General features: G+C 39.3%; 1 protein-coding gene across 5 annotated transcripts in view; it reads right to left on the bottom strand.

Annotated features, from left to right (window-relative positions):
* Positions 1 to 358: 358 nt before the first annotated feature.
* LOC150057235 (phospholipid-transporting ATPase IB-like) overlaps positions 359 to 25,881 on the bottom strand; it is a 106,520-nt gene continuing 80,997 nt past the window's right edge. For 3 of the 5 annotated variants that reach the window (XM_090342375.1, XM_090342376.1, XM_090342379.1), the window contains 8 exons: positions 22,642 to 22,720; positions 20,502 to 20,563; positions 19,149 to 19,205; positions 13,891 to 13,998; positions 10,013 to 10,101; positions 6,224 to 6,322; positions 2,890 to 2,975; positions 359 to 614 (listed from right to left, as the gene is read on the bottom strand). In XM_090342375.1, the coding sequence (XP_090198501.1) occupies positions 454 to 614; positions 2,890 to 2,975; positions 6,224 to 6,322; positions 10,013 to 10,101; positions 13,891 to 13,998; positions 19,149 to 19,205; positions 20,502 to 20,563; positions 22,642 to 22,720 (741 nt within the window). In that variant the 3' untranslated portion in view covers positions 359 to 453. The remainder of the gene's footprint in view (positions 615 to 2,889; positions 2,976 to 6,223; positions 6,323 to 10,012; positions 10,102 to 13,890; positions 13,999 to 19,148; positions 19,206 to 20,501; positions 20,564 to 22,641; positions 22,721 to 25,881) is intronic. The other 2 variants (XM_090342377.1, XM_090342378.1) reach the window with 2 other exon arrangements.

Genomic DNA, 25,881 nt, shown 5'->3' with positions numbered 1-25,881 from the left:
CAGCTCCTTAGTAGTGGCCCACTCCTTACAAGGGACAAACTTCATTAGGCCACGTGCCATCTTTTTCTTTTCAATCCTGGGCTAGAACTCAGGGCCTGGGCACTGTCCTTGAATGCTTTTCAAGGCTAGCACTCTATCACCTGAACCACAACACCACTTCTGGCTTTTTCTGTGTATATGATACCAAGGAATCGAACCCAAGCTAGACAAGCACTCCACCACTAGGCCACACTCCCAGCCCCATCTTTTTGTTTTTCTCCCCCTAAAACAACTTATAACAAAGTTCAAACACTGACATACGTTTGAAATAAAGTATGTCACAGACCAAAGAAAGAAAGAAAGAATAATAAAAGCGAAATAGGGTCCTCTTGTTATTTTATTCCTGTATCCCAGTCATACCAATCATGAAGCAGCTGGCCCAGTCTTGTCAAATGAGGCCTGCTCACTCCACACTCAGCGCAGAACGTGAGCAGCCGAGACCCGACGATCTTCTCCCTCAGCCAAGGATGAAGGCTTCCGAAATGTCTTAGATTCCATTGCAGAGGTGTCATAGCAACGAACCAGCTCTTCCTGAGTCACCACAGATCGTTCTGTCTGAGAAAACGCATACCCATCTGGAGAGCAAGGACAAGAGACCACGTGAGGGCGCTAAAGCTAGGGAGCAGAGCACAAATCGAGACTCCAGGGGCTAGGGAACTGGATGGAGGCCAGCCTTGGGCAGGAAAGGAGGAGACAGGAGGCAGGCAGGGTAAAGTATAAACCTGGAACTCTCTCAACAGTAGCCATTTCTGGGTGCACAGGTTAATCTGCAGGTGTAGGGGGACACTGGATGTTACAGTAGCAGGGGAAGTTTGCTTTGATTTGGGGTTTTACTGTGTGTGTATGTGTGTATGTGTGTGTTTGTGTGTGTGTTGATCCTGGGGCTTGAACTCAGAGCCTGGGTGCTGTCCCTGAGCTTTTGTGCTCAAGGTTAGTGCTCTACCACTTGAGCCACAGCTCTTCTTCTGGCTTTCTGGTTAGTTAACTGGAGATAAGAGTCAGTGGACTTTCCTTCCCAAGCTGGCTTTGAACCTTTGTGCTATCTTATTCCCATTGAAATGTTAGCATATTGTTAACATGTTTGCTCCGCTTTATTCTTTTTTCTTGTCTGGTTCTGAAATAAGGAGACTGGGTTGAAGAAACATCGCCTTGTTCTCACAGTCATTCTGGTGCCTGGCTGGGTGGAGGGGGCTTTCCACCCAGCTCTGAAAAGCCTAGAGGTGAGAGAGGCCATTCACTGAAAGTGCAAGTGTCATGTTGTTTAGCCTCAGGAGGACTTTGCTGCAGAGAACACTTTGATTCTGCCTTGATTACCTCCCTGAATAGTTTGCTTTGCTCCCACCTGAGCATATCTCCCTATACGGAACATTTTAGGCATATCCCTCACTAGACGGAAAGTCTTAAGCTGACCCCTGAACTATTTCCCTAGAGGGAGCTGTCTGCTGGTACCTGAGCATGGCCCTATATGGTCTGTTTCTGTTGGATTTGGATCTGCACCCCAAACATGTGGTTTGTCTTTAAAAGTTTTGTTCAAGCTCTATTCTAGGCTGTAGGCTTTTGAGCCAGCAGTCACTGGCTTCTGTTTCTCATCAACCAGGTTCTAGTACAAGGGTTCATCCTTTCCCTTGTCCTGTCCCTAGGAGGAGGGCAAAAAGTGAAGTGGTAGACATGGAATAGGCTAAAGAAGTGTATGTGGTGTGTGTGTGCGTGTGTGTGTGTGTCCCAGAGAGAAACACTCACCCAAAGAACTATGAATACTGGAAGCACAGAAAAAAAATATGTACTAAGAAATTTAACATCCATGAACCTCTTATCTCCATTTGTCCAGGAAAAAAAATATGCCAGAAGGGGGAGTGTAAGTTAAGTGGCAGAGTGTCAGCCTTGAACAAAAAAGCCAATTGAGAGTTCCGAGTCCTGAGTTCTAGCCCCTGCACCAACACACACACACACACACACACACACACACACACACACACTTTAGATCTAACTGGGCTATATAAACTTTGTACCAAAAATGTACGCAAGATTTCTTGGGTAAAAATAATTTAGAGCTAATGCCACTTTTACCTTTAAAATAGGAATCTATCTGAGAATTTTATCAAGACATCAAGATTTATATTATGGATTTTGTGATTTAGAAAGGAGAAACTAGGTATGACTTTTTTTCAAATTTTACTTCCTTTAGATCAAACTACTTCCTCAAATCTAAATGACTTTTCTTTCCCTAAAGGAAATATTACTGAATGGCCCTCATAGTCCCTTGCTATGGCTCACACTTCTCATCCTAGTTACACAGGAGGTTGAGATCTGAGAAGTGAGGTTTGAAAAGGAAAGTCCACGAGACTCTTATCTACAATTAATTATCAAAATAAATGCATAAATACATAAATAAACTGGAAAGTGGAGTGGTGGCTCAAGTGGCACAGCATCAATCTTGAGTGAAAAAGCTAAGGGACAGAGCTCCATCCCTAGTATATGCACACAAATACAAACAGTTATAATCGTTATGACAAATAGTTATAATTGTTTCCATTTATCTTTCATAATTGTGATTAGCTTGCCACCGTAATCATTTTGGAATGCATGGCTTGGTGGCCTTAGGTACATTCACTTTCATGTCCAGAATTCCTTTATTCTTGCAAAACTGTTTCTACACATGAAACACAGGTACCACACCACTACCCACCACGATCTGCCTGGATGACTGGCACTGCTTGAAATACCTCGGATAAATGGAACCACATGATTATTTCATGTAGCTTAATGCCCCCAAGTGGAATGAACCAACGGTCATTCCTGCAAGCAGCTTGAGTTTCAGTGTGAAAACCTACTGAACAGTGTGTTACTTACGTGGGGCATTTAGATCCACAGAGTTGTTCCGGAGAACGACTTCACAAGGATGGCGGGAGGGGAACTGGAAGCTTCCTAGGGTTGCCCTGAAAGTCAATCAAATAAAGCCTGGCATTAGTTCATCCAAAAGGATCTCAAAGAGACTGACTGGAGATGTATATGAGACAAACTTTCCCTCACGTTGGGAACTGGCTGCTTGTATATTGAAAATGATCTCCAATCTCAGCAAAGTATTCCTTTAAAAAATAGTTTTATTTCGAGCATTTCATTGTTTTGTGTTTGATTTGGTTTGGCTTTTATGAGAGTACTGGGACTTCAACTTCGGGTCTGGGTGCTGTCCCTTAGCTTTTTCTCATTCCTCCGTTTCTAGCTTTTCACTGTTTAGTCAGAAATAAGAGTCTCACACGCTTTTCTGCCCTGTTTGTCTTTGAACCTTAGATCTCAGCCTCCTGAGTACTTAGGATTCCAGGTGTGAGACTATGTTCAATACGACTCTCTCTTTCCAAATAGTTGGACAGAACTATAAGTGCCTTGCTAACCCTACTGCAGCTTCCCAGAACAGCTTAAAGATTTTGTAGTATCTTTAAAAGCTCTGTCCCAACTTCTTTTTTGAATGGAAAAGTATCAGGAAGGCCTGTGCAGACATCTGGAGTACTTCCTTCTGGAGTCCCCAATGCTTGTGAGACCACAGCAGAAAATTGACTGCAGGACTTTCTAAATGCCAAACACCAGGACTAGGTCACGACCTTGCCCCACCAAGGGGTGCAATTAGGAAAGTTTGTCATTTTTTCTCTTTTCTCCTATAAACTGAAAAATGTGATTTAGAAATATACTCATATAATCTGGCCTGTTAGGTTTTCATACTTAGGTAGGTGTCATCAGGCCACAGGAAGGGCCTGGAAGCAAAGATGGGAAAAAGAACAGCAAGGATGAGGTGTGTGTGTGTGTGTGTGTGTGTGTGTGTGTGTGTGTGTGCGTTGATCCTGGGGCCTGAATTCAGGGCTTGGGCACTGTCCCTGAACTTCTTTTGCTCAAGGTTAGGGCTCTACTGCTTGACTCACACCTCTACTTCCAGCTTTTGGGTGGTTAATTGAAATAAGAGTCTCAATGACTTTCCTTCCGTGGCTGTTTTTTAAAGTACAATCTTCAAATCTCAGCCTCCTAACGAGCTAGGATTACAGGTGTGAGCCCAGTTGAGAATGTATTCTTTTTTGGGGGGTGGGGGGGTATGGTCATGGGGCTTGAACTTGGTCTGGGCACTGTCCCTGAGCTCTTCAGCTCAAGGCTACCACCCTACCCTTATGCCAAGCCCCACTTTCCATTTTCTAGAAGTTAATTGGAGGTAAGAGTCTCAGGTCCTTTTGTGCCCAGGCTGGCTTTGAACCTTGATCCTCAAATCTTAGCCTCCTGAGTAGCTAGGATTACAGGCATGAGCCACTGGCGCCTGGCCTGAGAATGTATTCTTTATTCAAACCAGGATTAAAAACAACAGCCATGTAATATTAGAGAAGAATATAAAATCTAGGATATTACATATGTAATATATATAGTGGGAGGTATTAGAAATTTAACTCAGGGCCTTGTGTTGCTTGGTTAGTGCTCTACCATTTGAGCCACATAGCCCAGTCCTTTTGCTCCTAGTTGGTTTCGCAGATGGGCACTCTGCTAGTTTTTTCCCAGACTGGCATTTACAATCCTCCTGTGTCTTTCTGAGTTTACCATCATGTCTGGTGTCTGAAATCTCTTTCCCCGTGCCTTCAACCCAACAAGGGCTGCCAACTCTGATAGATGAAAACTGCTTACTTTTCATGTGTTTATCATTTTCACTTCCTATTTTGACAGAAGTTAGGAATAATTTAAATTTGAGGACCAAATGTATTTTCTTTGTAGACTGCTTGTCTACAGTTTGCCTACTATTGTGTTGTTTGATGGCCTTTTTCTTTTTGGTTTCTAGAAACTACCCAAGCATTCAACATTCAAACACTTAATCTGTTTAATAGATTGTTTTGATATGTGAGCCTTCTTTTTGTGTGTCTATATTGTGCTTCTACTTTGGTTTTGGATTCTTACATGGAAGTAAATTTGGTGTATTATAAAAATGCATGGATCAACTCCGGGAAATAAAATGTGATTTTTTTCTTTTGTTTCTTCTTTGTTCCTGTTTATGTTTTCATTTCCTTTTGTCTTTTTTTTAATCTGTCTTTGGGAATATAAGTAGAGGCACAGAAATAATATGACAAAGGGTTAACAAATGCAGCAGTAATCCTCACTAGACACAATGTTGAAAATGAACTATATAACATGTGGGTGGAGACAGAAGGGAAAAACTGGAAAAGACCAAGGGAAGAGGTGACATTGTTCAAAAAAAAATGTACTCTTTACCTGACTTACGTAACCCTAACCCCTCTGTACATCACCTTCACAATAACAATAAATATTAAAAAAAAAAACATGGATCTTAGAAGCTCAGTGCTACTGACTGCTGGTTCATCTATAATCCTAGCTACTCAAGAGGCTGAGATCTGAGAATCAAAGTTCAAAGCAAGTCCAGACAGAAAAGTCCATGAGACTCAAAAATCCAGAATTGAAGCTGTGGCTTAAATAGGAGAATGCAAGAGCTGAGCACGGTAGCTCACACCTGTGATCCTAGCTACTAAGGAGGCTGAGATCTGAGGATCACAGTTCAAAGCCAGCCCAGGTACTAAAATCTGTGAGATTCTTATCTTCAATTAACCACCAGAAAACCGGAAGTGGTGCTGTGGCTCAAGGGGTAGGGTGCTGGCTGTTAGTTGAAGAGTTTAGGGACAATGCCCAGGCCCAGAGTTCAGGCCCCATGACTGACAAAAAAAATAAAAATCGGAGAGTGCAAAAAATAAATGTGTGAAAAATGAAAAAAAAAAGCCAATCGAGAGCACAAGGATCAAAGTTCAAGCCCACATACTAGTGCGCGTGCACACACACACACACACACACAAAGTTCAGTGCCAGAAATCCTGATAAACATAACTACTGACTTCCCATCTCCCAAATCAAGATATTGAAGGATTTATTTTATACTTGAAATCTCTCTTCCAACTTTGTAGTTGAAATCTGCACTTTCTATCACAATTGATTAATTTTGCCCATTCATGTAATGTGTATATTGCTATGTTAGGTGCATTCCTGCACAGGGGAGGAGGGACTGCACTGAAGGGTGTATGAAGGTCACTGGGCCTGTTTGACAAGTGCTGACTGAACTGGAGAGAGCCTGGAAGTTCCAGCAAGCACAAGGTGGAAGAAAGAACAATGAGAATGTGTTCTGAATCCAAACCAGGATGAAGAAAAAAAGCCTCACCTCTTTCTAAACACCTGAGATACATCAGTTCCTGGAATTTTTCTGCTTTCTAGCTCCCGAATTTCTTCTAGAAGACTTTTGTTGTGGGTATTTTTAATCCTATAACATGTGGGAATACAAAAACAATGTAACATATATATATGTATATGCTTATTTATATACATATATATAAGCTTTATAAGTTTATGTTAGTGAGATTTGAACTCAAGGGTTGACCACCTTTGCTAGGCTAGGAGATGTAACCCCATCCTTTCTTATTTCAGTCATTTCTCAGATAGGGTCTTATGTTTTTAATTGGATATGACATAGGGTCTCAGTCCTCTTACCTAAGGCCTCTGTGTAGCTGGGATCACAGACACATACCACCATACTTAGCTGATTTGGGGACACAAATGGTTACATTTCAAGAAGAGATGAGAGCTGAAACTAGGGAACATTACCCCTGGGAATTTCTTTTCATATATTTTTATTGTAATTAATAGAAGGGTCACAGTATATTCACCAGGTAGAAGGTTCATTATTTCACAAACCCCTGGGAATTTATATTTACATTCCAATAGAGATTATGGGATTGGAACCCATAACCGGTTCCTTTAGTCAACAAACTTATTTGCGGTGTAGAGCAAATTGAAGAGCTGTCCCTCTTCAACACACTCTCCTAGGTTCCTAATTTTCAATCTCTCTCTCTCTGATACTTGCAGCCTGGCCCTTGTTCATTGTACCATGCAGAAAGGGGAGCCTTTGGAGAAGCTACTGCTGAGTGTAATAACTATGCATCTTCCCCTCTCTGCACAGAACCTCAAGTCTACGCTCAGGATAATATAGTATAACTGCATTAATACTTTCATTCCATTATCTACTGCTACCTTTGGTTGACAAATTAAGACCAAAACAAAGACTTAATTTGTCAAACAACTTCTCCTTCTTCTTCTTTCTTTTCCTCCTGATCTCCCTATGTCTGTTTCTTTGTCTCTGTAACCCTTTTATACACATGCAGAGAGGGAGAGGGAGGATTGCGAGACTAGGAGACATTGAGAAGAAATGAAGAGGAAAATAAATCGAATATATTTTGGGCCAAAGTAATGGGAAAGATTTAAGAATTAGATAAGAAGCCAGGTGCCAGTAGCTCACGCCTGTAATCCTAGCTACTCAGGAGGCTGAGATCTGAGGATCACAGTTCAAAGCCAGCCTGGGCACTAAAGTCCATGAGACGCTTATCTCCAATCAACCCCCAGAAAACCAGAAGTGGCGGTAGACTTGAGCTGAAGAACTCAAGGATATTGCCCAGGCTCAGAGTTCAAGTACCATGACCGACAAAGAAAAAAAATTAGATAAGGACCAGATCACACCTATAACCCTCGCTATCCAGAAGACTGAGGATTGCAGCTCTAAGCCAGTAGGAACGGGACAGTCCCTGTGACTATTAGTTCTAATTAACTACCAGAAAACCAGAAGTGGTGCTGTGGCACAAGTGACAGAACACTAGCCGTGAGCAAAAGGAGCTGGGGGACAGTGCCCAGACCCAGAGTCAAGCCCCAGAGCAGGGAGAAAAAATTCAATAAGGAGGGCCGGGAGTTTGGCCTAGTGGTTAAAGTGCTTGCCTAGCATGCATGAAGACCCAGGTTCGATTCCTCGGTACCACATACATAGAAAAAAGCCGGAAGTGGTGCTGAGGCTCAAGTGGTAGAGCTCTAGCCTTGAGAAAGTCCAAGGACAGTGCTCGGGCCCTGAGTTCAAGCCCCAGGACTGGCAAAAAAAAAATTCAATAAGGAAAAGCAAAACTGATATTGCTCCTTCTAGTATAAAGCTTTTTCTGTTTATCAATTAGTTTCAAATTAACCATGCTTGCCAGGGTGAGAAGGCTTTTTTCTTCCAAGATCCACTTGATATTTATCTGCAAGCCATACATAATGATCAGTACAAGCAGACAGCCTCAGGAAGCTGGCAGGAAGCATAGGAGAAGCTTGAATGTCTTGTCATGTTCTAAATCATTTCAACGGCCTGATATGACCCCTGGACCTGATGCTCTCCACCCTGGTAGAGCTCTGATGTTGATGATATAGGAACACATGTAATAATCCATACTTTAAATGAATTGCTTCTTAACACTTTAACCTGAATAATAAAGATTTCAAGGGTTCATAATACCTTAGTTTAAATCTGAGGATCTTACTTCAAGATCTAAGGATCACAGTTTGAAGCCAGTCTTGGCAGGTAAATCTCTGAGACTTTTATCTACAATTAACCAGCAAAACGCCAGAAGTGGATGTGTGGCTCAAAGGGTAGAAACCAGCTTTGAGCCACCACACTTAGAGCTCAAGGCTCTGAGTTCAAGTCCCAGTGCTGGCATATACAAAATTGGTTTATTGTTTTTCTTGCATTTGGTTAAAAAGCTTGAGATTCTCTGATCTAATATTTAAGTATTTAGGGAAAACTATAGTCAATTCTAACTCCAATTTTTTTTTTTTTTTTTGCCAGTCCTGGGCTTGAGCTCAGGGCCTGAGCACTGTCCTTGGACTTTCTCAAGGCTAGAGCTCTACCACTTGAGCCTCAGCACCACTTCCGGCTTTTTTCTATGTATGTGGTGCCAAGGAATCGAACCCGGGTCTTCATGCATGCTAGGCAAGCACTTTACCCACTAGGCCAAACTCCCGGCCCTAACTCCAAATTTTTTGAAAGAGTGAAGGATACTTTTCTATTGAGTATCTCCCTTCTGTTACTGTATTTATCTGTCTTCCTTTCCTCCCATTCTCCCTCCCTCCCTCCCTTCTCCCTTCCTTCCTTTTTTTTTTCCCCCAGTACTGGGGCCTGAACTTAGGAACTTGCATTTGATCAGTCGGCTTGCTTACAGGTGGTACTCTACTATTTGAACCATGCTTCCAGCCCAACTTTTTTTGGTTGAAATGAAGTCTTGCCAATTTTTTTCTGCCTTGGCTTTAGCCAAGAGATCTTCCATCTCTAAACTTGCAAGTAGCTATATATAGGTGTGAGCCTCTGGTGCCCAGCTTCCTTCCTTCCTTCCTTCCTTCCTTCCTTCCTTCCTTCCTTCCTTCCTTCCTTCCTTCCTTCCATCCATCCTTCCTTCCTTCTTTCCTTCCCCCCCCTCTTTCTCTGTTTTTGTTTTATTTTTGGTTGGTCATGGGGCTTGATCTCTGCTGGGCGCTGTCCTTGAGCTCTTCAGCTCAAGGCTACTGCCCTACTTCCCGTTTTCTAGTGGTTAATTGGAGTCTCGTGTTCTTTAGTGCTTAGGCTGGCTTTGAACCGTACTCCTCAGATATCAGCCTCCTGAGTAGCTAGGATTACAGGCATGAGCCACCAAGCCTGGCCTTTTTTCTTATTTTTTAACTTGTGACCCTCTGGCATCGAGTTTGGCTCCTATAATACAAATAAAAGTGTTGTAAGTCGCACTTCTAAAAAGTGGAGGCATGTGATTGCTTTAAGAAAAAGCAATCCAAAAGTGGTGCTATGGCTCAAGTAGTAGAGTGCTATCCTTGAGTTGAAAAGTTTAGGAAAAGTACCCAGGCGCACAGTTCAACCACCCACAATCGACAAAATAAATAAATCAGTAAAAATAAAGAAGAAGAAAGAACAACGCTGTAGTAGGACAACCATATACTCTTCCACATGTTTGGGTTCCAAGTATTTTTTCTCTCTAAAAGAAAGCTGGAATATCTAATTTGATATTCACAAAATGGCATTCAGTTTACTTTGAAAGCTGTACATAGACCTGGAATAGGTAGTTAATCACAAAGACCTATGTTTTAATTACCACCTCATTTTCCAACTTACGATTTCCAAAGGACATTTGGGATTAAGCATATAACAGGAACTATGAAAAGACCCAGCCAGAAGTATGGACAAATCAGGGTCATACTGGCCTACAAAGAAATAGAAATTTTAAAATTTTAAATTAAAAAAATAAAAAAGAAACAAAGAAAATTAAGGAACAATCCTTTAGTTCATCAGTATTAAGTATCTGTGCAACCATCTGTTTTCCTCCTTTCTCCACCACTGGTGATTCTAGAAAAGAAATGGAGGCAACTGTAGAAAGCTTGAAGTACTCAATCAATATGGGTGCATAAAAGACAAATGGAAGATGTGTGTGGTGGTTCACGCGTGTACTCCTAGCTACTCAGAAGGCAGCCTGAATTAAATGTGCACACACACGCATGCACGAGTGAGTCCGGAGAGGAAGACCTGCCTGCAGACCCCACTTGGCTCTCTGGCAGCCATGATGTCCTATTCTCATGAGAGTGACTTCTTTCTTTCTTTTTTCTTAATCACCTTGTGGAAGGCTTATCAATTTTATTTAAACTTTCAAAGGATAAACTCGGATCTTTTGTTGATTTTTTTCTTTCTTTCTTTTCTTTTTGATTTTTTGTGAGTCTTGGGGCTTGAACTCTGGGGCTGGGCGCTGTCCCTGAACTCTTCAGCTCATTTTCAGTTATGCAAATTAAAAATAATTTCCCTTATTCTTTTCTCCTGGTCCTGTTCCCTCCCCACCCCTCCCCACGTCACCCCACCCCACCCCCATGTGTGGGGACACAAGAATGTTGTGCTACTTTACAATCATTTTACATGCTCTATAGCTTTAGATGAGATTCTTTTTTTTTAAATCCACCAGTTCTTTTTTTATTGTAATGTATAGAGGAGTCACAGTTATATTCACCAGAGGGTACATCGCTTCTCACACATTGGCACCCCCTCTCAAGTTTTTGTCCTCATTTCCCTCCGTCATCCCCTCCCAATCATCCTGTTTTCTCCTCTTCCTTTTCCTATTTCAAGTAAACAAATACAATATGCCAGATAACAAAGTCAGATACTGCAACAATATGAGATTAACCAAAGGGCAACAAAAGAGAAGAGAAATAACATAGTACATTAAGAATACCAATCACATAATATAAAGCTCTTGTTACCATATACTGGAGACCCTTGTCATTGGTGATTGTGATCTTGCTCTCCTTTCCGGTGCTCTTATCCACAGCAGAACATTGAGGATACCATTGATATCAATATCAAAAGTGACCTTGATTCAGATGAGATTCTAATGCCTGTCTTTACTGATCATGTGGGTGAGGGAACATTCTGGACAGCAAACAATATCTGGACACTAGCACAAGGACACCAGGAAACGTGCAGGCCACCATCTGGCAAAAATGAGCAGGTGTATCTGGAAGTCCACACTCTGGAGCTTTTCTAGAGAAACTCATCTTCTCTATAGAAGAAGGCCCTGGGGCTTGAACTCTAGGCCTGGGTGCTCTTCTTGAGCATTTTGTTCAAGGCTGGTACTTTATTACTTGAATCACATCTCCACTTCCAGCTTTTTGCTGGTTAATGGGAGATAAAAGAGTCTTACAAACTTTCCTGCTAAGGCTGCCTTCAAACCACAATCCTCAAATCTCAGCCTCCTGAGAAGCTAGGATTGCAGGCATGAGTTACTGGCACCCAGTTTAGAATTATATATCTATTTTTAAGTCATTTATTATCATGCAGGAACATATTTTTGTTAATATCTTTGTTATAACATTTCTGTAATACAGATAAAGTGAAGTTTATTTAAATATTCTTACAATTACAGTGTATGCTGCTGGCATGCTCATGTTCACAGTTTCCAAAGTAAAAACTTAACTGTTAAGATTGGCTCTGAAATAGAAGCATTTTTCATTAATACAGTCACAAGTTAGGTCTGTTCCTCTAAGTCAGGAGAAAAGGAATATAGACTTTTTTTTTAAAAAGAACAAACAACTTGTCAGCAGCAAATTTCAGTTAGGTTGGACACTAATGTCCCTGGGTAGGATTGTACTTTTTGTCTTGAGATACTGTATGGTCCTCATTTTGCTTCATAAAATTAATAAAACTTTACTTTCTTTTCTTCAAAAGCTCATTATTGGTGAACTGTTTTTTGGAGTTCATAGGACTAAATTTCTACTTTTATCCTCATTGTTCTTTTTTTCTAGTTTTCTTAGGCTTGATTATTTTTTGTCAAGCCCGAAAGCTTGAATTTGGGGCCAGGGTGCTATACCTCAGCTTTTGCACTCAAGGCTTAGCACTATACTACTTTGAGCTAGAACACCACTTCCAGTTTTCTGGTGGTTAACTGGAGATGAGTCTCACAGACTTTTCCTGCCTGGACTGGCTTTGAACTGCAGTCCTAAGATCTCAGCTTCTTGAGAAGCTAGGATTACAGGTATGAGTCACGGGTACCTGGCAATTTGGTTATTTTTATAGCTTTTCCAATACATGCATTTAAGACTCTAATTAACACAAGCTTGAAATATATTCTTAAAAATGGGGAAGTTAACGGAAATGTTCAGTGTAAAATTCCAAACATAATATTTGTGATGTAGTAGATCAGTATTTTCTCCATTTATAATTTTCTGGATGTTAATAATTAACATACTTAAAATATTATGTGAAATATAATACAAAGTACATAGCATTCCTTCAAAATTGAAAACTGATTCAATAATTTCTTGTCTTTTTTTTTTTGCCAGTCTTGGGGCTTGAACTCAGGGCCTGGGCACTGTTCTCGAACAATTTTGCTCAAAGTTAATGCTCTGCCACTTGAGCTTTTTTCTGCATATGTGGTACTAAGGAATCGAACCCAGGACTTCATGCATGCTAAGTAAGCACTCTACCACCAGGCTATGCTCCTGGGCCTTGTTCTTTTTTTTTTTTTTAAGTAGAGATAATACTCAAAGTGAAGCAGCTAGGTTTTCTTTTGTACTTAGTAAGTCACAGGTAAGTTGTTTAACTTGCCAGATTTTTAACAACCACTTCTGTGAATTTCAAATTAATATCCTTGGTAAAACACAGAATTACATTTATGAATTATAATGCTATGAAGCAAAAATGAAACTGTAATACATTATAATTTCTCACCATAACTCCATTCTTATGAGAAAAATAAAAATAAATGAATCATTAAAAGGCTAGAATTATCCCAATTAAAAACCTGTTTTGCTGCGTATTACTAGATGATTATATATTTTTATTTAAATCACTCAGTGCCAGTTCTGTATAATTTCCTTTGTCCTTTCTCAGTTTAGGTTTCAGACACTCTCCAGTTTTTGGAATTTTCTAACAGAAGAAAAGATGATTGGTCTGAGAATATTCTCTATAGATTATAGATACATAATGCTAAAAATTTCCCTTTTAAGACCTGTCCACTTTTAAGTGTTATGTCTATTGATTTATTGCTAATGGTTTTCTCATGTTTGTTTTTTGCTGCTTTTTTTGTCAGGTTGTTTCAATATCAGCTATTTAGTCATGGTTGGAGAAGAAAGCCATTCACCGACCTTCCCTTCCCTCCTCTCCCCTTCTCCCCTCCCCTTCCCTTCCCTTGTTTTTATGCAATAGTGGAGCTTGATCTCAGGGCCTCTCATTTTCCTTTAGCTTTTTTTTTTTCTAAGAGCCACACCCACTTGTAGTTTTTTAGTGGTTCATTGGAGATGAGAGTCTCACGGACTTTCTTGAGTTGGCTTTGAACTGTGATCCTCAGATTTCAGCCTCTTGAGTAGCTAGGATTACAGGCATGAGCCACTGGCACTTGATTAATTTTTATCTTTTCTTCCTCAATTTTGAAAGTAGGTGACACCAAATTTTGTTGATGAAACTCAATTTTCATAATGAATATAAAGACACTTATGGTTGGTAGAACTAACCTGTCCTTTCATGTCTGCAGCAATATGTATGGTAGGCCACAAGGAAGAGTAAATGCTGAAAAACACCAGCCAGATGATCATGCTTCCCCAAATTGCCAGATGGCTGAACTGTAGAGAGAAGAGGACCACAGAAACACTGCAATATTCTCTATTTAAAAGAAATTCTTTTCTTACACATTATATTTTAGCCAGTGGCTCATAACACTAACTCAGGTGGCTGAGATCTAAGGATCATAGTTTGAAACCAACCTGTGTCGACAAATCCAGGAGACTTTTATCTCCAATTAGCCAGCAAAAACTAGAAGTGAAGGTGTAGTTCCAGTAGTAGAGAAAAAGTCAAATGAGAGCTGCAATACTTACACACACACACACACACACACACACACACACACACACACACGCACGCACATGCATGCACGATGTACCCGAATCCTCTTCTTTTTTTCATATATTTTTTATTGTAATTAATAGAAGGGTTACATGATATTTGCCAGATAGATGGTGCATTAATTCCCATACATTGATACCCTTTCACATGTCTTGGTCCCCATATCTCTCCCCTCACCCCCACCCCTCATCTTGTTTTCCCCCGTTCCCTATCCAATTTCAAATAACCAAATACAAATATATCCAATATATCAGGTAACAAAGTGAGATACTGTAACAATATGAGATAACCAAGGGACAGCAAAAGAGATGAGAGATAACATAGTACCTTAAGAACAACAATCATTCATTATATGGCTTATGTTTCTATATCCTAGAGATCCTTCCTCGCTCCCTCTCACTGATCCCCTCCAGATAGCTCCCATTTCATACTCATGTCCCACTGTTGATTGTTCTGATCATCATCATGTTAAGTCTATATTCCACAGATAAGTGAGAACATGCCATGTTTGGCTTTCTGCATTTGGCTTATCTCATTAACACAGTAATCTCCAGCTCCTTCCTTGAAAGAATTTACATCAACTAGCAAAATACATGTATCTAGGTCATTTGCTCACCTGTGAAAATACAATCATTCTACTAACTTGCTATCTGAGACTCTCCAGCACTCTTCCCAGAATACTTTGCTGTGAATCTAAGCGCTTACTATTTACAATATATGAAAGAGTCATCAGTGCCCCAGCCACCACGCAGCTCACAGTGAGTGGGTCTTCAGGGAGGATGGCTAACTCTCAAAAGATACCTACACAAGTGAGGGTGATTTAATTATGACCATTCACTTCACTGGAACACAAGAATTTCCAAGTCTGAATAGAAATCAGCTAGAGAAGTAATACTCTGACCAAATTATATTTAGTCTGTACAAGCAGTTCTGAGATAACAAAAATTTATGACTCTACCCAGTCGGTAAACTTAACTGCTCAGGAGGTTGAAATCTAAGGACTGAGGTTCAAAGCCAGCTTGGGCAGGAAAATCCATGAAACTCTTAGCTCCAAAACATCACAGAAAAAACTGAAGTGGTGCTATAGCACAAGTGGTAGAGCGCTAGACTTGAGCAAAAGCAGCTTAGGGACAGCACCTCGGCCTTTAGTTCAAGCCCCAGGACTGGCAAAAAAAAAAAAATGTGCCTCTTAAATTTAACTGTGAATGTGAGCCTGGTAGAGATTCCTGGCTGAAAGTTCATATTCTGCAATTGCCAATACTAATGCTGTTTTTTAATAATTTAATTGTTGGTTTGTGTTTATATTAGCAGAGGAACTGTTTGGGGTATGTTGCATAGATTTCTTATTATCACATATAAAAGATGATTAGCTACAGCAGAGGAACCCTTGAGGCTTGAGTGCACTTGTCCTGCTAGGTACTTACTGTTCCCTACTGTGTAAATATTACAGGAGGAAACTCAGTCTGCCATGTCTCAAAGTATTGATATGTGCTTATGAATCATCTTCAAGGGCAATTTTCATGCTCTTTATAATTAGCCCATTAGTCAAATGATTCCTCTGTTTAGAGTGAGAGAACTTGTCTCAGCAGGGTGGAGGAGGGGGGGTCCCCCAGTGATCATGAGGGTGGTATCAGTGAAAGAGGATCTGCTCAGACCGAATCTTTCAAACTGTGATGCATTTTCAAGTCATCATTCCCTCACTGCTGATGTCAGACACCAACTGCATTATGATTTAGTGTGTCCTCAGGCAGGTCTCTTTGGGACAAGGGGGCTGTGGTAGGTCACCGTGCTTGTTTTCTCTCTGGCCCTGCCCTGTACCTCCACAGTGGCTCCTAGGCAACTTCATCTAGGTAGAATCATTTATTCTTGTGCTAGGGACTGAATCAAGTACTTTATCAAGCTAGGCAAGCACTTGATCAATTAAGCTACATCTCCAGGCTCTTTCCCATTTATTTATTCCATCCCTCCATTCCCTCTCCTCTGGTACTAGTTCTGGGCTTGAACTCAGAGTCTGGGTGCCATCCCTGAGCATTTTTTTTTCTCAAGACTAGTGCCCTTTACTACTTAAGTCACAGATCCACCTCCATCTCTTTGGCAGTTAGTTGTAGTTCAGAGTCTCCTAGGCTTTTCTGCCTAGGCTGGGTTCAAACCATGAACCTCAGATCTTAGCCTCTTAACTAACTAGAAGTACTGACACCTGATCTCTTCTTCCATTTTTTAAAAATCAGTCCTGGGGCTTAAACTAAGGGCCTGGGCACTGTCTCTGGCCAGCTTTTGCTCAAGGCTAGTGCTCTGCCACTTGAGTCATAGCACCATTTCCTGCTTTTTCTGTGTATGTGGTACCAAGGCATCGAACACAGGGCTTCATGCATACTAGGCAAGTACTCTATCACTAAGTCATGCTCCAGGCCCCCAAAATTCCTTTTCTTTTTGGCTAGTTCTGGGGCTTGAACTCAGGGCCTGGGCACTGTCCTGGGCTTTTTCAAGGCTAGAGCTCTACTACTTGAGCCACAGCACCACTTTTTGTGTGTGTGTGTGTGTGTGTGTGTGTGTATATGTGGTACTGAGAATTCGAACCCAGGGCTTCATGCATGCTAGGCAAGCACTCTACTAGGCCATGCTCCTGGCCTCTTCTTCCATTTTTTTAGGGACAGGTTTTCACAGGTTCTGGGCTGTACTCCCAGAATCTTCCTGTCTCTGCCTCCTGAGTAGCTGAGATTATAGGCATGTACCACCAGGCCTGGCTCCAACATCATCTTCTTTCCCAATGAAGAAGTCTTCCTTTCATATACCTTCTCCAGATTCCCCACAAGGCACAACAGGATATAAGCAAGAGGAGGAAACAATTTTGTTTGTTTGTCTGTTTGTTTTTGCTAGTCCCCAAGCTTGAACTCAGGGCCTGAGTACTGTCCTTGGGCTTTTCCTCAAGGCTAGTGGTCTGCTACTTAAGCCATGGCACCACTTCTAAGTATATGGTACCAAGGAATCGAATCCATGTCTTCATGCATACTAGGCAAGCACTCTACCACTAGGCCCCAACACTTTTTTTTTTAACCATTGTATTATTTGTGTGTGTGTGTGTGTGTGTGTGTGTGTGTGTGTGTGTGTGTATGTGTGTGTGTGTGTGTGTGTGTGTGTGTGGTGTACACATGTGCGTTTGTGCTAGTTCTTAGGTTTAAATTCAATTGTGCCTACCACTTGCTTGGCTTTTCCACTCAAGGCTGGCGGTCTACTACTTGAGTCACATATCCACTTCTGCTTTTAGCAATTAATTGAAGATCTCTTAGCTTTGTCTGCCCAGGATGGCTTTGAACAGCAATCCTTAGATCTCAGTCTCCCAAGTACTTAAAATAATAGGAGTGAGTCACCAGTGCCTAACTTAAGAATTTTTCTTATTGGAGAAAATTTAACCACTAAAAAAAAATGTCGAATTACCGTTTCTTTGTTTACATCACATTCATGTGATATGCCACATTTATAAATGGTATTTTTATGGGACATCAGTCAATATTTTTTTTCACAACTAAATGGTGGTTTCGAGTTGGGAAGATTGTATAAGTTGGAACCCTAATTTTATTTCAGTAGAGAAGACAAAAATGTGGTATATGGTATGACTTAAGCTTTCCAGGGGTATTAACCTAATACACATTCATTTCTTCTTGTAAATTCAATAGTTTTGGTGGGCTGGGAATCAAATCTAAGGTTTTCCACGTGCCAAGTAAGTACTTTTCTACTAAGCTGAATCCCCAACTCATCTCATAAATTTTTTGAGTATAAGTTATAAGTGAATTCATTCCTATCTATCTAGTTTATTTAAAATAAGTTATAAAAATTACAAGTTTATCCAGGCACCAATGGCTCATGCTTGCAATTCTAGTTAAGATCTGAAGATGATTATGGTTCAAAGCTGGCTGGGCAAGAAAATCTGTGCAACTCTTTTCTCCAGTTAACTACCAGAAAACCAGAAGTGGCTCTGGGGTTCAAAGTGGTAGAGCACCAGACTTGAGCTCAGAGACAGTGACCAGGTACTGAGTACAGGTGTTACAACTGACAAAAAAATTGTAAGTTTGTAGAAAATAAAAGAATGCTTTTAATAACAACCTAAGGAAATGTTTATATAAATAAATATATAAGTATGCATATGTTCATAATAGTATTTGTTAAATTGCATTTATGAAGAGGCAATTATTTTATAATTCATATCATGAAATGTGACAAAGTCAATAAATTAAATAGGAAAATATGAAAAATCTATAAGTGAAAAGAATAAATTTCAAACTAGGTAAATTATCCTGTTTTTTTATAAAAAAATAGCATATATAGATCAAGGATTTCAAGTTTCTAAAACATCAGTACCACTGACACTGTAAAGGTACAGACAATGTATATATATATATATATATATATATATATTTCTTTTTTTCTATTATAACCCTATAGTTGAATAATAGTAAAAATGGGATCTTGCAGGCAATGGCATGCTTACCTAAAGTATTTCAAGTGTTAGCTAGAATGTAAATATGCTTTCATCCAAGTTAAATCATTGCTTAAATATGCAAAGCCATATAAATCAATATGTATCTATGACATACAAACTTTCTTCTTAATTCTAATTATGTTCTAAAAATCTATGTACCAGTGACTGCATTTAGAGATTCCCTTCTTGAATACTTGTTTGTTAAACATGACATTTGAAATATGATATAAAAATCATGTTAATAAAAATATTTCAATAAAAATATGCAAAACCAAATAAAGTAGAATATGGATACCAGAAGAAAGGCTTCTGGTTTATTTGCCTTAGCTTGAGAATAAATCAGCATTAAAAACCAGAAGAGCATATAAAGGGCAAATCCTGAAGCATACTCACATTATTCCAAGACATCGTCTCCAACCCAGCTTTCAGACAAACAGTAATAACTACATACTGTGTGATGGAAATTGGAAAGAGAACGGAAAAATGAATTAAAACTTCCATTAGAATCCACATCCTTCCAATGCTTTTGGACCTTCATCTCTATTTGCTGAATTCTGATGCCACTGATAGGTAAGTATTTCTTTCTGTTAAGTTTCAGTTCTTTTATTGTTGTTTGTGGTGGTCGTGGGGCTTGAACTCTGGGCCTGAGCTCTTTAGCTCAAGGCTACCGCCTTACCCCTTGAGCTACAGTGCCACTTCTGGTTTTCTGGTGGTTAATTGGAGATAAGCCTCTCACAGACTTTAATGCCCGGGATGGCTTTGAACTGTGCAATCCTCAAATTTCAGCCTCCTGACTAGTTAGGATTGCAGGCATAAGCCACTGTGCCCAGCTTGTTAAGTTTTAGTTCTGGGGAGAATTTCTTACCCATGTTTAGAAACCTCCTAACATATGACTCAAACTGATATATTTGTGTATATATATTATATAATGCATGCTATATATACATATATCAATATAAGTACACATATACATAAATATGTATACATTTGTGTGTAAACCAATTTCAGAAGAGTTGGTTTGGTTACAGTATTGAGTCTTTTAGTCAAGGAATGTTGTTTCCAATAAAGTTTTAGAATTTTTTTTCTCAGAGAGTATTCATTATTCACTATACTTATTCCTGCTTTCCATCGTATTAATAATATCATTATAAAAATGGTATTTTAAATTTTTTAATTTTCTAATATTCATCAGTATGTTAAAATATAGAGTAATTCATCTTCAAATAGTTGTCATTATCTACTAATCTGATCATCTCTTTTCTTTCATTAATTATAAGTTTTTTGAGCTGGTACTAGAACTTGATTGGTAGATACTTATCAACTGATTTGAACTTACCATAGAGTAGTGTTACACAGCTAAAAGCAAGATTGTTTCAGAGCACCCCCTACTTGTACAAAAGGGATGGAAGTAGACAGTAACATATTTTTTTTTGCCTTTCGAATTAGATGCATAATATTTATTTCTATCTGATAGCAATGGTAGCACAATTTAACAATGGATAGACAGTAACATATTTTATATGAAGTTCACATACTACTATAAATAGATATAGAAATGTGGAATTAACTATATACTATAGCAATTAAATAACTATGTGCTATAGCAATTGCTACAGTAGGTTGTTCTTGGGAAAAGATATGAAAGTTAAAATTCATAAAATATGATTTTATAATGATTGAGGTTTGACTCCATTTTTCAATTAGAAATGAGGAAAATGATATAAAGTATTTGCATGATGATCTTACCGTATAGACAAAATTACCAAGAAACAAATAGTCTGTAGTATAACCATGCTGTAAGACGACATCTAGAAAGTGAAAAAGTCATTGTCAGATCATTCTGGAATATGAAACATAGATTTGCAGTGTTTTTTAAAACCAAACAGAATCTAAAGTGGACATCAAAAATAATGATGAATTGTTGGCTATGTTCTCAAATTGCTGTCAGTGACATCATAACTTTCTATACCATACTGGAAAATTCTCCCACTTTCTACTCTCTGCAATGACCTAGCAGGCAAGTGCAGAAACTATGCATTAATAGAAACTCTGCAGACACGAATCACCAGGAGTATGGGGAAATGATAATCACAAGTAGTAGAAACCATTCACTAAAAGTCCAAATAGCTAGATAACAAGAAACTTTCACAACTTTGTCTGTCATGTTACATGTTTTTATTTTTTAAGAATAACAAGTAACTCAATACTCTGAAATTATGGTAGAATTTCCTATTTCTTTTCAAATATTGCTAAATCTGCTCAAAATCCTATCATCTAAAGGATAGGATGATTTCTCCTTATATTCTCTACCCTTAAAGATATTCTCAAGTAGCAATCCAAAATTTCATATTGAATAATAAAAGACCCCGTATAGCAAAAACACTTCTTAGCAGAAAGAACAGCTCAGGAGGAATTTCAATACCAAACTTTAGACTCTATTACAGAGCTATAATAATCAAAAAAGCTTGGTACTGGCACAAGAACAAGCCTGAAGACCAATGGAACAGAACTGAGGACCCAGATATTAAACCACAGACCTATGGCCACCTAATCTTTAATAAGGGAACCAAAAAAATAGAATGGAAGAAAGACAGCCTCTTCAACAAATGGTGCTGGCAGAACTGGTTAAGCACCTGCAGAAAACTAAAGTTGGATCCTTCTTTGTCACCCTGCACTAGAATTAACTCCAAGTGGATCAAAGACCTCAAGGTAAAAGCTGACACACTGAAAACTTTACAAGAAGGAATAGGAGATACACTAGGCCTCCTTGGCACAGGTTGAAACTTTCTTAATAAGGACCAAGAAACACAACAAGTCAGAGAAAGGCTGGATAAGTGGGACTGCATTAAACTGCAGAGCTTCTGTAAGGCAAAGGACATAGCTAGTAAATTAATTAGGAAGCCTACAGAATGGGAGGTTTTCACTAACCATACAACGGACAAAGGCCTCATATCTAAAATATATCAACAGCTCAAAAAATTGAATCACTCCAAAACTAATCTCCAAAGTAACAACCATCCCATTAAAAGATGGGCCAAAGACTTAAAGAGAGTCTTCTCTGAACAAGAAACAAAAATGGCCTATAGACACATGAAGAAATGCTCAACATCTCTGGTCATAAAAGAAATGCAAATCAAAACAACTCTAAGATTCTACCTCACTCCAGTTAGAATGGCCAGGATCAAGAAAACTAATAACAACAGATGCTGGAGGGGATGTGGCCAGGAGGGATCACTACTACACTGTTGGTGAGAGTGCAAACTTGTTCAACCACTATGGAAAGCAGTATGGCAGTTCCTCAAAAGACTAAACATAGAGCTCCCCTATGACCCAGCAATTCCACTACTTGGCATTTACCCAATCATCCAGAAACAACTGCATACTAAATGCAGTATCACAATGATGTTCATTGCAGCACTATTTACCATAGCAAAGATATGGAACCAACCCAGAAGTCCCTCAGTTGATGAGTGGATCAACTAGATGTAGTATTTATTCACAATGGAATTCTATGCTGCTGTCAGAAAGAACATTGCTCCATTTGTAAGGAAATGGAAAGACTTAGAAAAAAATCCTATTAAGTGAAGTCAGCCAGACTCAAAGGAATTGGGTTGTAAACATCAGCTGGTAAATGCTCAAGCTGCCATATATTAGTCCAAGGAATGTCTAGATTTAGGTATATATTTCTTTCCTCTTGCCATTTTTTTCAGTGCACATATGAACACATAAAGTCATAATAAGAATAATATAGAGTGCTAAATATTTAAAATAACACTGCTATAAAAGAAGCTGGGGCAGTGCCTAGACCCTGAGCTGGAGCCCCAGGACTGGCACATAAACAAACAAACAAACAAATAAACAAACACATAAATAACATTGCTATTACCATGCGCCATCATTTTTGTGGGAAACCAGAAGAGAATGAAGGAGTGAAACAAAGCACACATGCAGTGGATCCAAAACACCTAAAAGATAACATTGCAAGAAGTCAGGGGACTAAAAATACATGACACTGTGAAGTGCATTTGCTCTGTATAACATAGTCATTAAGCTTAAATGCTTTTCTAGAGACAGAAGAACTCTACATTTTTTGCCAGTCCTGGGCTTGATTTCAGGGTCTGGGCACTGTCTTTGTTTTGTTTTGCTTTGTTTCTGTTTTTCTTGGGACTAGTGCTTTACCACTTGAGCACTTTTTTTCTCTGAGCATGTGGTACTCTGGAATCGAACTGGGGCTTCATACATGCTAAACAAGCACTGTACTACTAGGCCATGCTCTCAGCTCTAAAACTCTATTTTTTTCTCTCCTTTGAAAGGAATATTAGATAATATGTGGAAATATAACATAATATGACTTGGAATTATAGTATAATATTGAACTTACTACTACAGGACACAATTATTATAAGGATATAGCCTATACTTTATATGATATGCTTTGATTTTTTACATCAATACTCTGACCTTTATTCAGATCATTTCTAACAAACCATACACAATTTTATTTATCCTCCCTCCCTCCCTCCCTCCCTCCCTCCCTCCCTCCCTCCCTCCCTCCCTCCCTCCCTCTCTCCCTTCCTTCCTTCCTTCCTTCCTTCCTTCCTTCCTTCCTTCCTTCCTTCCTTCTTTCCTTCCTTCCTTCCTGTTCTTTCTTTCATCTTTCTTTGCACTGGGGCTTACAAAGAGGACCTTGAGTTCTCACTCAGTATTTTTGCCCACAGTTGATCATCTGCCACTTGAGCCAAGCCTCCAGTTCTCTCAACTTTCTTAAAGGAAATCTCAGTAATGGTAAATCCTTAAGTTCAATTAAAGGTATACATTACTGATAGAAACAATTGTTCGTTCTTTCAATTTTAAAATATAACAGTTTTCTCACATTTTCAAGAAAGTCTTACTCTACTTTGGGTTATTTTATAATTTCCACATACATAGAAAAAGCTGGAAATGGAGCCGTAGCTCAAGTGGTAGAGTGGTTAGCCTTGAGCACAGAGAGGCTCAGGGACAACATCCAGGCCCTGTGTTTAAGCCCTACAACTGACAAAAGAAAGAAAGAAAATAAAAAAATTAATCCAGTTAATAAATGAGCAACTGAAGACAGTTTTAAAGAAGTAAAAGGGAATAATAAATATATGAAGAAATCCTAGCTACTCAGGAGGCTGAGATTTGAGGATGGAGGGTCAAAAACAGCCTGGGCACAAAAAGTCCAAGAAATTCTTATCTCCAATTAACCACCAGAAAACCGGAAATGGCACTGTGGCTCAAGGGGTAGAGCAATAGCCTTGAGCTGAAGAGCTCAGGGACAGTGCCTAGGTCCAGAGTTCAAGCCCCACTACCAAAAGAAAAATCTAACCAGCATCCATGATTCAAAACTGAAATTCTGGGTATTCAGCAGGAGGTGAGATCTAAGAACCATAGTTCAAAGCCAGCCAGAGCCAGGAAGACCTAGACTTTCACCTCCAATTAACCACCAAAAAGCTAGAAGCGAGCCGTGGCTCGGGTGGTAGAATGAAAGCCTTGAACAGAAAAGCTCAAGGACAGTCTCCAGACCTTGTGTTCATCCCCAGAAATGACAAACCAAGAATGGTAACAATAAAAAAATATGGAGATTCCATCTCATCCCAGCCAGAATGATAATCATTGTGAAAACAACAAATGCTGGCAAAGATTCAATTGAAAAAGGAACTGTGGCGAGCAGTGTAAATTAGTAGACCTATTATAGAAGTCACCATGGAGGTACATCAAAACACTAAACATAGATCTACCGATGACCCTGCCATACCACTCATGTATGCCACTCATGGGCATATGCCAGTTCCATCCAGCAGATGCCCTGAGGACAGATAAAAAAATTACTCATGTGACAATATTTTTGCCCAGGAGAGCAAGGAATGTGTTTAACTGACAGACATAATTAAATCCTTCACTTTGAAAATCAGACTGGACATGGCTAGTTTGGATTGCAGATCGAAGGGTATCTGTCTTCTGACAGGATTTTTGTGGCTTGTCAGAGACACAAGATAAACCATCACACAGCCAGCAGTTTTCTGCTGATTTCAAGTATTATCCATCATGCTAGCCATAGTTCCCACAGGACTCTAGAGGTCTTGTCCCACAGGCATCGATATGAATGTGTGTATATAAGCATACAACAGAGATATAGGCTAATGAGGTAATTTTCTTGTGTGCTGGTACATGGGCTTGAATTCTGGGCAGAGGTGCTATCTCTGAGCAGCTTTTGCTCAAGGCTAGTCTACCTCTTGAGCCATAGCTCCATTCTGTTTTTTTTTTTTTAATGATTATAAGTAAGAGTCACAGATTTTTCTGCATAGGCTAGCTTTCAACAGTGATTCTTAGATCTCAGCCTACTGAGTAGCTAGTTTTATAGACAAAGAGCCACCAGAACTAGGCTTAATAAAAATAATTTAAGCAAGATATAAACAATATCATAAGGTGCTTATAAACATATGAAGTGAACATGAATGACAAGAAAACTCCAAAAGTTAGGAGATAGATGGAATATACCATGTTAACTGATTTACAGTGTATGTTTAATATATAATTACTTTAAAGTAGAATATAATTAATACATATAAGCCCTAAGACAACTTCTAAAATAAGAGAGCAAAGAGTTATATGTAAGTACAATGAATAAGTCAGAATTCATAACAATTAATTTTATCTGAAAGAAGGTAAAAAATGTACAGGTAAGACAAACAGGGCTGAGGATAAAAGTTAATGGTAGAGTATGCCCTAGGTGAGTTCAAGGTTCTGGGTTCAATCCCCAACCCTGTGTAATAGATGGCAAGATGGTAAACTCAAACCTAGCCACATCAAAAAGTATATTAAGCTGGACACTGTTAACTCTAATCTTAGTTAATCAGGCAGCTAAAATCTGAAGATCATAATCAAAGCCCGCTTTGGCTTTGAAAAAGTTTGTGAGACTCTTATCTCAAGCCAGCAGTGGAGCTGTGGCTCAAGTGGTAGAGCACTAACTTCAAACACACAGCTCAGGGATAGCACCCAACACATACATTAAAAAAAGACCAAAAAGCATATTGAATATTAAATGCGAATGCTTTAATTCTCCAGTTAACATGGTGACAAGCTGGACATCAAAGCAAGTTTACAA

Source organism: Megascapheus bottae, chromosome 11 (assembly GCF_031878675.1).
Source record: "Megascapheus bottae isolate mThoBot1 chromosome 11, mThoBot2.hap1, whole genome shotgun sequence".
Classification (NCBI taxonomy): Eukaryota; Metazoa; Chordata; class Mammalia; order Rodentia; family Geomyidae; genus Megascapheus; species Megascapheus bottae.
Note: the sequence above shows the minus strand (reverse complement) of the source record. Positions and strands in the feature narration are given on the sequence as shown.